This window comes from Nicotiana sylvestris, chromosome 3 (assembly GCF_000393655.2).
Source record: "Nicotiana sylvestris chromosome 3, ASM39365v2, whole genome shotgun sequence".
Classification (NCBI taxonomy): Eukaryota; Viridiplantae; Streptophyta; class Magnoliopsida; order Solanales; family Solanaceae; genus Nicotiana; species Nicotiana sylvestris.
In genome coordinates, this window is record NC_091059.1 from 9,116,416 (window position 1) to 9,129,814 (window position 13,399).

Here is a 13,399-nt window from a genome sequence, read left to right on the forward strand (position 1 = left end):
GGATAACTCCAACAAATCGCCTAGAAAACTAGAGGTATTTGAATTTTGCGGCCCATAGAGGGCCACGTGTCCTGCTCGACACAACGATTACGACTCTTGCAGCTTACTCAATAAGTTCGACCGAAAACGACATTATCCGCCCATTAAGCTCACCTGCGAGGCGACCTCAATAAGCAGAGGAACTAACTGTATGGGTCAAAAATTATCGCTAATATGATTAAGTCATGTTAGCATTAAGGAGGCATTCACAGGTTGTTGTGTCACTAATACGACTCCAATAAAGGCCTGCCTAAGGTTGAAGTGGTTCTAGAAACAATAATGGTTACGGTCGAAGAGTCAACAAGGGTCAAGGTCGAGGAGTCATCAAAAGGTCAAGGTCGAGGTCGAGCATCCTTGACCGAGTTATAACGGCTAGTTCCAAGATGGGACACTAAAGAGAATATTCTAGTAGATATTCTCTGCACCTGTACTATTAAGGTTTCCAGGAATATGTTCCTTATAAATAAAAAGAGACACAATGATAGAGGACATGAGATATTCATTTGTAAAAAAATACATTAACTTTATAGAGAGAATCTGGTCCTATTACAAGCATATAAAAATAAAACTTTTTACTAAGATTCTTGTCTAGCATTTCCACTAGATCCAAGGACAATCTAAGTATTCAAAAACTTATCAATCACTCATTATTGTCAGAGAGAATATCCACAGATCTCACCCCTTTTCAGGTGACTCACACGCTTTTTATTTACTTAAATGCCATTTATTTCTATTTATTACTATTTAATGTCATATTCCATCTTTTTGGATCATTGAACATTGTTATTATTGCTTACATTCATTACCATCCGGGTATATATAAGTTATTTTTTATAAAACCGATAGCTTTGTCTTTAGGATATTATTATTAGCTAAGATTGACTCCTCTTCATTTAAATCTAATTGGTTGAACCAGGATCTATATTTTTGTTCAAACACTAACTCGTCATATTTTATAATTAAGAATTGTTTAAGAAATATTTCAAGAAATGGTGGTGAAAGCTAAAACTATTAGTAACTCCTAAAATAGTAAAATCGCCATTATTTTTTTTTTTCTTGAAACGGGCAAAACATTTATATCTTCGATTATGAAGTTTAGGGTTTAGTTCACTCATATCTGATGGTAGTATTATGTTTTCTGAAATTTTCCTGTGAATTTGGTTTTGATCAACAACGGCTATCAACAACATTCTCAAAAGCAATAATTCCTGGCAATGGTATAGTGGCTATACTATTTGGAAATATATGCTCTTGTTTTTCCTTTTGATGCTGCTATATATTTCCTTGCTATTTGTATGATCATCATACTGTCTATCTTGGACTGAAAATTACGGTGACACCCTTCAGACAGCAAAGACTTACGCAGCAATTACTTCTGGTAATTTTCAAACTTTTAGGTTTGCTCTCTTCTTCTGACCTTAATCTCTGCAGAGAAGTATATCATATGGTCATATAATGGCTGCTTAACTCACTGTCTTAGGGGTCGTTTGGTTGGGAAACAAGTTATCCCGAGATTATTATCCCACCCTCCCATAGGGATAAAAATAACACTACAATCCCGGGATAACTAACGGCTTGTTTGGATGATTGTTACCTATTGTATTGTATTGTATTGTATTGTATTGTATTGTATTGTTACTTTAAATACAATATTTGTTTTGATTGTTACTTAAATTTTATTGCATCGTATTGTTAAATTCGTCGTTATATTGTATTGTATTGTTACTTTAAATACAATATTTGTTTTGATTGTTACTTAAATTTTATTGCATCGTATTGTTAAATCCGTCGTTACATAACGACGAAAAGTGTCATTTTATGGGACAACCTATCTGGTGTGGTCGCGTCGTTTTCTTATTTTTTTTCTCTCATTTTGCTCTCTTTTATTATTACAAAAATTCTATTTTATCCTTTATCATACCTTTTTGTATAATAATATTACCTAATACCTTATTTTTTCTTTATAATATTGGAAACTTATTCTTCATATTGTTGGTGCATGACTTCATGAAACGGCGGCAAACAATACAATCTATCGAAACATTGTATACATCAAAACGATACAGTATAATACAATACAATGCTATACGATAAATTATGAAACAACACATAACAATCTTGTAATTTTGGGATTAGTTATACCGCGATTATATCTCAACCAAACGTGAGATAAACTCATCTCAAATTTAATCTCAGGATTAATTCTCCCTTATCCCTTGTACCAAACGAGCTCTAAGGAAGTAGCTGAGAACAAAGAACTAAGCGGGGTCCGAGGTCAAGGTTCGTGTCAGGTTCAGGGTCGGGGACCATGGTCGAGTACGGGTTCAGGTTTGGGGTTAAGGTCGAAGTCGAGGTGTGTAGTCAGGGAAAATGGTCAGGTTCGGGTTCGGGGCTCGGTGTCAAAATTCGGGTCCTGGGTCATGGTCGGGGTCGAGTGTTGATGCAGCGTCAGGGTCGAGGTTCAGGATCGTGTGTCAAGGTTTAGGGTCTATGTCTAGAATTATAGTGTTTGCTTAAATTATATTAAAATGCTCTTGGGAGTTGGGACACTATTTTTTTCCTTAATGACCAAACATCGTAAAATAAGTAAGAAATCACTTGTTTTCCAAGAAAATATTTTCTAAGAAAACAATTTCCATCATCCTAACAAAAGTAGTACAGATGGAAAATCTTTTTTTGCTTTATGTATATTTGGGAAGCTTCTCTAACAGTTCTTCTCATATGTATAAGCAGAGAAAAAGTAGAGGAAGACTAATTACCATTTAGTTTGATGCTAGCTTTCCAGCTGTTTTTGTCTCATAGAAACATTAAAAGCCTAGATCTTCAAATAAATGCACAATCCATACTATAACAACAAGACTCAGAAAAAGAGAAACAATGGTCAACAAATTTGAGATTGCTTATCAGTTTTACTGTATATAATTGTTCCCTTACTCAAAAAGAAGATAGCCAGCTAAGAAAGTGTAAACACGAGTCACTACAATTTCTTAAATAGGAAACTGCAATTAATTTCATATCTTTGTACATGCCTCTGCCCATGATGCAGTGATGTTATGTTTCACCTTACATGATTCTACACATTTCTCATACTTAGCAGTAGTACATTATAAATTTTTCCTGTTAGACTATCCACTAGTTATATTAAAAGGACGAAAGGCGAGATTGATTATTAAGTGTTAACAATGGAGATCAATTCTTTCGTCAAAGTGCTATTGTCCCTGATGTTGATATTGTTATTTGGATTGTTTGTTAAGTTATACAACACGTTGGTAGCTAAGCGTTTGAAGCTCCGATTAGCTCTGCAAAAGCAGGGTATTCGGGGGCCTCCAGGTACACTCGTATTAGGGAACCTCTTGGAGATCCATAACGCTTTTAGTCATGCATCAGTAGCGAGTGGCACGAGCAATGATTTCCCAGTTTCTCACAATATTCAATCAATTCTTTTTCCATTTGTTGATCGATGGCTTGAAAAATATGGTAACTATATATATGTGTTCAAGAATCATAATTATATCGCCTTCTTTCCTTTCTTTTTTCTTGTCAAAAATTACTGCTAGCAGTTCTGAAACTTTATTGTACCTTGAATTAATAGGTGAAATTTTCATGATATCGATTGGGAGTACGCAAATTTTAGGAGTGACTAAACCTGAGATGGTGAGAGAGATCATGAACACTTCAACAAATTTTGACAAACCCCCTTATCATATGGAATTACTTAAGCCTTTGTTTGGTGATGGTGTGATAACTTCGTCTGGTGCTAAATGGAATTCCCAGAGGAAGATTCTTGCCCCTGAATTCCACTTGGAGAAACTTAAGGTATGAAATAGTAACGAATACTCGAATAGTATAAAGTTATCACCCGTTGTATATATATGACGTGTTGTTTTGAGTTAACCTTCTTCCTAGGGAATGATCAAATTGATTCAAGAAGCTGCAGTTACGGTAGTAGAGCAATGGAAAGCCGAGATAGAGAAGGCCGCTCAAGGTGGAATTGCAGAAATACACATCGACGAATACATGAGAAGGTTTTCGGCTGAGGTGATATCTAGGACTTGCTTTGGAAGCAGCTACATTGAGGGTGAAGAAATCTTCTCTAAGCTTACTACTCTATGGTTGACAGTATCCAAGAATCTTGTGTTTTACGCGATTCCAGGAATGAGGTGCACTTCAACTTTATTCAATTGATAATAATGATTCTTATGCTAAGAATATTTAATTGGCCTTGAATGTAACAGGCATATCCCTACAAAGAGAAACAGGAAGATTAAGGCACTGGAAAAAGAAATTCAAACGTCCATCTTAAAAGTGATCGAGGAACGAAAGCAAGCTGGAATCGAGAAAAATTTGCTACAAACTATTCTTGAAGCTGCCAAGAGTAGTGGGTTGAGAAAAGATTCTGCAAATAAATTTATTGTAGATAACTGTAAAAACATTTATTTAGCTGGATATGAAACTACTGCTGTTTCCGCACAATGGTGTCTCGTATTACTATCTGTCTATCCAGAATGGCAAAATCGCGTTCGTGCTGAGGTAATTGAAGTTTGTAAAGGACAACTTCCTGATCATGATATGATTTCCAGAATGAAGCAGGTATTACCTATTACTAATTTGTTTATATATCCTGCAAAAAATGGTATCAAGTGAAAATATATTTTCAGCTAATTAATACTTCGAATCATATCTTATGACAGTTGACAAAGGTGATTAATGAGACATTGCGACTATATACTCCAGTACCAGTACTTCCAAGAGAAGCATTTGCTGACTTGAAGTTCGGGGACATTTGCATACCAAAGGGCGTAAATATTTGGTTACTGGCAACGACGTTACACACAGATCCAAACGTATGGGGACCCGATGCCAACGAATTCAATCCAGATAGGTTTGAGAATGGAGTGACCGGGGCATGTACACATCCATACCTGTACATGCCTTTTGGATCTGGAGTAAGAGTATGTGTTGGACAGAACTTTGCCTTACTCGAACTGAAGATGCTTATTTCACTTCTTTTATCTCACTTTTCTTTCTCCCTCTCGCCCAAATACGTTCATTCGCCTACCTATCGTGTGGTTATTGAGCCTCAATATGGAGTTCATCTTCTTGTTAAGAAATTATGATCAGATCATGACTGATAATTTAGTGTTGCAAGCATTTAGTGTTTTGGATATGTAAGTCCTTATTTGTTAGAGTGCTATTATTATTTTTACCTTGTGTAGAAATCAACTCAACTCCTTATATTCACCACAGCTAGAATCTTTTCTTATAGTAATTGTTGTCTATGGATCTGTATTGTACCATTTGTATTAGGATTTAGTGTCTGTTGTAAACGAAAACTATTTAAAAAAAAAAAAAAGAATAATCAAGCACTGAATTTTCTGAATGCCTGTCTGATTGGGTTTAAGCTTTGTTTAGCTTTCTAATGAAGTGAATGGGAAATGGAGGGAAAAAATGAAATATTTGAATTTTCCTCTTTGACAAAGGGACGTTGTCCCATATTGGAGAAGGAAAAGAGTTTTGATGGGTATATATACAATTGCACTTTTTAGCTCTTAAAGAGTTTAGAAGAAGGCAAGCATCACGTCGTCACTTAGCTTTGGCTTCGAATTTGGTCAAATGATTGATTGATTAATTTTTTGGACCAAATTTATTTGTTAATATTAAGATTAAAGCAATATTATTTTATCAAAATTAGCCGTTTCTGTAATAGTAATTTAATTTTTTCTCCGTTTTAATTTTTCCCGCTATAATTTAAATTTGGCGGTTTGCATAAATGACAGTTCTCCTCTTCCTTTCTGCATTGTTTTCTTACAAAACAAACAACGTCAGCGTGATTGCTGCCGTCGTTTGTGTTCGTTGTAACACTACGGTTTGAAGTACCGCTACACCATTGTGTAATCCGTTCTATCCTAGGAGGAAATAATCCATAACCTCGGGTGCTAGGATGAGATTAAGTTCCTTAAGGAAACACTGTGAATTCAGTGGACTCGAATTAATTTCTACTTCTTCTACAGTTCTGTTTTTATGTTATTTTTCTTCTTCGGAATTATTTTACAAATACAGTATACTACATGTCTTCCTTTATAAAAAGTACTAAAAACAGACTATGTTTGCATAAAGATACCAATAACTGAGAAAGTTAAGACGCCGCTTTTTGGTAATATAGAAATTAATAATAGCGTTTAATTTAGCATATTCAAAATTAAAACAGCTAAATATAGATTAAGAAACTGGTAACTATTGTCTAATAACTTGTCATGCCCCAAAATTGGAGAGTTTGTAACGACCTAACCCCACCAAACAAATCCTCAATTCCCCGGTGGAGTTCTGGGAGATTCACATGCAAGTGGATCTCGTACCACCAGGCAGCAGGGCTTTATAATCGGAGAACGAAAAAGGGCATGGTTGGTGCGTTAATGGGTCGGTGGGAGAACTCCTACGAAAGGAGGACAACCCACCAACTTTACATCAGAAATTGTCAACATGAACACAAACGAAATCTTTAGTATAAAAACAAAATGAACCACTATATAATGTATAAACTTATCATACAAGGACACAAAGGCCGCATATAACCATATTATTTAGGCCTAGAATAAAATGAACCCAACGTCATTAACTTTAATTTTAGTAAGAGCAAATTAAGATTTTGAATCAATATCGTTGTACCAATTATTGTTATTCATGACAATTGTTAGACTCCATTATTGGAGTCGGTTGAGAGAAATTAAAATTGAAAAGAGGAAAACCCTAAGTCGAGCAATAGGAGAGAGAAGAGAGTTGTTTTCTTTTATTTCATATAATGTGTCTTTGTTCCAAAAGAATCTATGTATATATCTTACATTTTGGATTTTGTTACAAATGGGGGGCGGGTATTTAACAATAGGCCCAAGTAATGTGTAAGTAAAATAACTACTCTATTGGGCTCTTTCTGAGACTTTAGGCAGCCCAACATCCCCCCTCAAGCTGGAGGGGGAAGCCACTCCAAGCTTGCCAAGCAAATGATGGTGAAGAGCCATCAGATTTCTCAATAGAGCCATCAGATTTCTGTTTAATCTTGTAAACACATTTGCAGGGAATAGGCTTCTTGTGAGGAGAAAGAGGAACAATCACCTAAGTATGTTTTGCCTCTAGGGCTTGAAATTCCTGTAGCATGGCCTTTTGCCAAGCAGGATGAGAGGCAGCATGCTAGTAAAACTGAGGTTCATGTATTTGTAGCTCAGCAGGAGAAACCTTGGATGTCCCAAGCACAGGAATGGAGAGGAAAGAGGAGCAAACATAGTCTTTAAGATTGGAAGGAGTGTGGCAGACCCTGCTAGACTTCCTAAGCAAAGGAGAAGTTGGCAATGAAGTGACAGAAGGAGAATCAGAGGTAGGAAAGACAAATGTAGAAGGAGAAGGAGGAGGAATAGGAGATGTAGGAGAAGGTGTAGGTAAAAAGGAAGAAGGTACAGAGGAAAGTGAAGGAGGAGAAGGAGTGGAGGAACAATCCACAAAAGGAACATGAGGAACAGGATGTACTGGGAAAGAATGTAAAGAATAAGGAAAAATATGTTCATGGAATATCACATATCTGGAGAAAAAAAATAGAATGATTGGTGAGATTAAGAGTTTATAATCCTTTTTATCACAAGGATATCCCAGAAAGATACATTTAATGGCCCTAGATTGGAATTTATCCCCATTAGGTTTGGGTTGGTAGCATAACATAAATAACCAAAAGATTAGAGATGGTCATAGGAATGAGAGACCCCATGTAACCTTTGAAAAGGAGATAGATTCCCCAAGACAGAAGAGGGCATCCTATTTATTAGATAAGTAGCAGTCAATACACATTCACTCCAATACTTGACAGGAAGGTAATATTGAAAAAGTAAGGCTCTATAAGTCTCTAATAGGTGTTTATGTTTCCTTTCAACTACCTTATTTTGTTATGGGGTATGTGGAATAGTGATTTGGTAAAGGATCCCATTTTTAGAGAAAAATGACTGTGCTTCAGAACTACTGCCTAACTCAAAGGCATTATCATCTCTGAAAGTTTGAACAAAGGAATTAAAATGAATCTAAACCATTTAGTGAAAGCTTTGATAATGAAGAATGCATTACTCTTACAGGACAGAAGATGTGTCCATGTAACTCTAGAAAAATCATCAACAATGGTAAGAAAGTATCTAAATGCATTGTATGTCCTGGTGTGGTAAGGACCCCAGAGATCTAAGTGGACAAGTTGGAAAGGAGAAGTGGACTTGATATGGCCTTCAGGAAAGGAAAGTCTCTGTTGCCTAGCCATAGGGCAAACATGACAGGAAAATGACTGCTTAGCAGAAACTATATTAGATAAAAATAAAATAGACTTCATTTTATGAAAAGGCATGTGACCCTATCTTTGATGCCAAAACAGTTCCAATTTATTAACACTAGTGGAAGAAATACAAAAGGAGCAGGGAGAAAGGGAAACATAATTAGAAGGAAGAACATTACAAGCAGTATCAAAAGAAAGAGTAGAAACAGAAGGTGAATACTCAGGCATATCAGGGAGCAGAAAGTACACACCATGAGAAGCTCTACCAATTTTCAATGGCCTCTTTAGATAAGGGCCCTGTAGAAAATAAGAGTGGTTGTTTAATAATGCTAAGCATTGTCATTGAGAAAGAAGTTGGTATACAGAAATAAGGTTGAATTGAAAAGAAGGAACTAAAAGTACATTGTGTAAAACAATGTCTCTTCTAAGTTGTAAGGAACCAATAGATATTACTTTGACTTTATAACTATTTGGTAAAGTTATTAAGTTAGGTTTTGGTAAATATCGTAAATTGTGTAAGAATTATTTATTGGAGGTCATATGATTGGTGGCACCTGAATCTAGTATCCAAGGTATTTTTCCTAACCGAGCGCACAAAAAATGTACTATAAAATTAACTATAGTGAATTGATCAACAGAAAGATGATACACACCTGCAAAGTTGGCATAACAACCATTTTCATCAAAAGATGAAGAATGGATGCCAAGAGAGATGTGAGCATGCTGAAATAGAGACATGAGATGCTGATACTGTTCTTTGCAGAAATCATAAGTTGTGGAGTCACTGGACTTGATACTAGGACCAACATCAGTAGCAGCTTCTTCTACTTGAACACAAGAGGCAGATCTATTGTTTTTGGTGAATTTAAAATCAGCAGAAAAGCCATGGAGTCTATAATATTTATCTACTGTGTGACCAGGCTTTTTGAAGTACTTGCAAGACACAGAAAATGAGTTCCTTTTTGGATCAAATTAATTTTTTGGTTATAAGATCTGTTATTGTGTTGAGGATTCATTGGATTGGCATGTGCTGAATTAGATGTGCTGGCAGAAAAAGATGTTGAATCGCAAGAAAAACCCAAGGCTGGAGATTGATTCTCCTTTTGACTTTCATCATGTTGGAGTAGAGAATAAGCCTTACTAATGGATGGGAGTGGGGACATGAGCATGATGATACTGTTTACAGTTGAATATGACTCATTCAATCCACTTAAGAATTGAAAAAGGTGTTGGTCTTCTATAATTTGGGTAGGGCCCCACAGGAACAAGTAGGACTAACATTGTGATGACCCAAAAGGTCATCTTTTATTTTAGAATTTGTTTCTGTGTTCTGATGCTTTGAAAACCTCCTTTTATCTCTCCTTGATTAGCATGCATAGTTCGGGCGTGATACCGGAAAGCTTTTGTGTGAAAAATTTGAGAAGTAATGATTTTTGGCTTTAAAAGATGATTTTAGTTGACTTCGGTCAATATTTTGGGTAAACAGACTCGGACCCATATTCCGACGATCCTAGAGGGTTCGTAGTAAAATATGGGACTTGAGCGTATGTCCGGAATCGAATTCCGACGTCCCTATCCCGAGAAATGAATTTTTGAAGAAAATTTTTTAACTGAAAATATAATGGTTTTTGGAAAATTAATAGGATTTAATCTTGTTGGTATCGGGCCCGTATTTTGGTTTCGAAGCTCGGTACAAGTTTAATATGGTATTTAAGCCTTATCTGTGAAATTTGGTGAAAAATAGAGGTGATTTGACGTGATTCGGACCTTTAGTTGAAAAGTTAGAAATATTGAACTATCTTGAAATTTTCATGAGTTTTGGTGTTGAATTCATAGTTCTAGATATTATTTTGGCGATTTGATCATGCGAGCAAGGTTGTAAGATATTTTAAGACTTGTGTGCATGTTTGTTTTGGAGAGTGAGTTTTGGATAGGCTACGGAGTGTTTTGGACTTGAAAAAAGAATGTTGTAGGTGTTCAGTTCTGTTGCAGGCCTCTGATCTCGCAATTGCGAGATCAAGCTTCGCAAATGCGAGCACATCAGGCATGGCAATTACAAGGGCCTTGTTGCAATTGTGAAGAAGGCCTGGGCTAACAGAGTTTGCAAATGCGAACAAATCTTCGCAATTGCGAAAGAAGTCTGGGAATGGGTGTGATCGCAAATGCGATCCTTTTGTCGCATTTGCGGAGGTCCCTGATCGCAATTGCGATGGCAACAGAAGTGTAGGGAACTTCACATTTGTGATGGTTCTTCGCATTGGCGAGCTTCACAAGTCGCAATTGCGACATCTGCAGCTGTTAAGTTGGGACTTAGACGGGATTTTCACCCATTTTCACATCTCTCAAATCCTAAAACCCTAGAGGAGATTCTCCCAAGACCAAATCTTCCCCAAAACTTTGGTAAGTGATCTTAATCCACTTTTTTCTACTTTTCCATCACATTTCATGAGTTTCCAACCAAAAATCTAAGATTTCTATGGTAAAAATTGGGGGTTTGGGTATAATTAGGGATTTTTATAAAATTGGGGATTTAGACTTTGATTTGGGGTCGGATTTTAAAACCAATTGTATATCCGGGCTCGGAGGTGAATGGGTAATCGGGTTTTGGTCCAAATTTCGAGTTTGGACCAAACAGGCCCGGGGTCGGGTTTTTGATTTTTTGGAAAAAATATTAGAAAACCTATAATTATGCATTGGAGTTGAGTTATTTAGCATTTATTGATGTTATTAAGTTAATTATGACTAGATACGAGTGAATTGGTGGTGGAATCAAGCGGCAGCGGTGATTGAACTTTGAAATACCCGTTGGCTTGAGGTAAGTGTTTGGTCTAACCTTGACTAGAGGGATTAGGGATCCCCAACTTATTTGCTATGTGAAATTCCATGTGTGTGGCGTATAGGTGTGGTGACGAGTACCTATGCGCCACCAAATTATCATTTTAGTTTGTTCCTTTCCCCGTTTCCCTATATATTGCTCTCCTGCCTTAATTGCTACTTGCTCATAAATGTTTCCATGTCTAATTGCTTCATATTAACTGTTGTTCTCTTTATTGAAGTGTTTAATTATTTCATGGTTTCGTTTTATTACCCTGTTAGCTTATATTGGTTTATTTGTGCCTTATGGTATACCTTGGTTGGTCTTGCTGAGTAGTTTACACTAGCTAAGTTTCATAATCGTAGTGATATTCCATTGTGTGGATTGAGGTATAAGTGTTGTGGAGGATTTGAGTTGACTTGTGAAACACTTGTTTTTATTTTTGTGATTGGTGCTTATATATATATTAGGATCGTGTTGCACGCCACAACAGGAGGAGTAAGGGTGAATGTGATTATCTAGTGGGATCGGGTTGTACACCGAAACAAAGAGTAATAAGGGTGGACAGGTGGGATCGGGTTGCAAGCTGCAACAGGAGGAATAAGGGTGATATATGATGAGGAGTAATAAGGGTGGACTGGTGGGATCGGGTTGCACGCCGCAACAAGGAGTAATAAGGATGAATATTGATACTGTTATTGTTTATATGGTGGGATCGGGATGCACGCCACATCAGTTATTGTTTTAGCATTCATTTTTGTTGGAGTTCATTATTGAAATGTGATTGGTTATAGCTGAGTATTGGTAGAACGGATGGTTTCAGTATTCATTTAAATGCAAATTTCTGTTATATTTCATTCCATATTTCCTTTCCACTTTAGTATAAACTTTTGCAGGTTGTATATGTTGCGATGCCCCGCCGTAACCTCATCACTACTTCATCGAGGTTAGGCTCGGCACTTACCAGTACATGGGGTTGGTTGTACTGATATTTCACTCTGCACTTCCTGTGCAGATTTTGGAGCTAGTGGCTAATCAGAGTTCGAGGTTGCTACCTTCAGTCAATAGGAGACCCAAGGTAGTCCTACAGACGTCCGCAGGCCCTAGCATCCCCTTCTATCTTTATTGTTTTCTATTTTACTTTTCCTCCGAGACAAATGCATATTTTTCTTTCAAACCAATACTTGTAGTATTCGTAGACTGTTCGTGAGTTGTGACACTAATTCTGGGTGAAATTTATTACGGTATTCGTTATTAGCATAAAGATAATCTTTTAAACTATATTCTTTCGCATTTATTTCCGTTGATTTACTTTTGTTAAGTTCTAATTAGTAAAAGATAAAGGAAAAAGGTGAACTATTCTATAACGTTGGCTTGCCTAGCTAGTATAATGTTAGGCGCCATTGCAGTCCCGACGGTGGGAAATTCGGATCGTGACAAACATAGGCAGAGTTTAATTCATCCCAAAGAGCCCTCATTTTAGTAAAATAAGTGGCAATATTAGAAGACCCTTGTGAGGTAAAACTAATTTCTCTTTGGATTTGAATGTATTTGGATCCATTAGATTGTCCAAACCTTTCATTTATCACTCCATACTTCCCTGGCAGTGTTGAGACACATGACACTAACTGCTATCTCCCTAGTCAATAAAATGGTATTCCAAGCCTTTACCATATCATTACATCGTTCTCAGTAAGAGTAATAGGGAGAATTGGGTGGAGGTTGAGAAACTTTGCCAGTAACTAACCCTAGCTTGTTCTTAGCAGAAAGTGAGGTGAGCATACTACTACGCCAATGTACAAAAATAGTCCCACTGAAATGGATAGCAACTAACTGACTACCAGGACTATCGGATGAGTGAACATAGAAAGGGTAAGCTGAGTCCAAAGTACACTCAACAAAACCATCAGTAATGGAGGAAGGACTTCCCCTATTCAAAAAATCTAATAATAGTTTTGGTTGATAACAACTCTCAAATGAACGAGATAACACAGATATCACTACATCACAGTCAAAATCGGGCAGACAAAACCCTAATCGCACATTAATTTTGACATGCAGATGAAAGACATAATTTTTATCCTCCTTTTTCGCACACCTGAAGAAGCTAAGGTCTTCTATATGTAGAAATAGAATAAGAACTCGAAGAACTCCAAAAAACTTGAAGAAGTACTCAAAGAACTCCGAAAAACTTGAAGAAGTCCCAAATTGCTCAGATCGAAAACTTTAGTACCGGACCAAAACCA

General features: G+C 36.7%; 1 protein-coding gene across 1 annotated transcript; it reads left to right on the forward strand.

Annotated features, from left to right (window-relative positions):
• The first annotated feature begins 3,125 nt into the window (after window positions 1-3,125).
• Window positions 3,126-5,419, forward strand: LOC104224867 (cytochrome P450 714C2-like). The gene is made up of 5 exons (XM_009776589.2): window positions 3,126-3,516; window positions 3,632-3,855; window positions 3,946-4,199; window positions 4,275-4,629; window positions 4,731-5,419. The coding sequence occupies exons 1-5, from the start codon at window positions 3,222-3,224 to the stop codon at window positions 5,154-5,156; spliced, it is 1,554 nt and encodes a 517-aa protein (XP_009774891.1). The 5' UTR covers window positions 3,126-3,221; the 3' UTR covers window positions 5,157-5,419.
• Window positions 5,420-13,399: the final 7,980 nt, after the last annotated feature.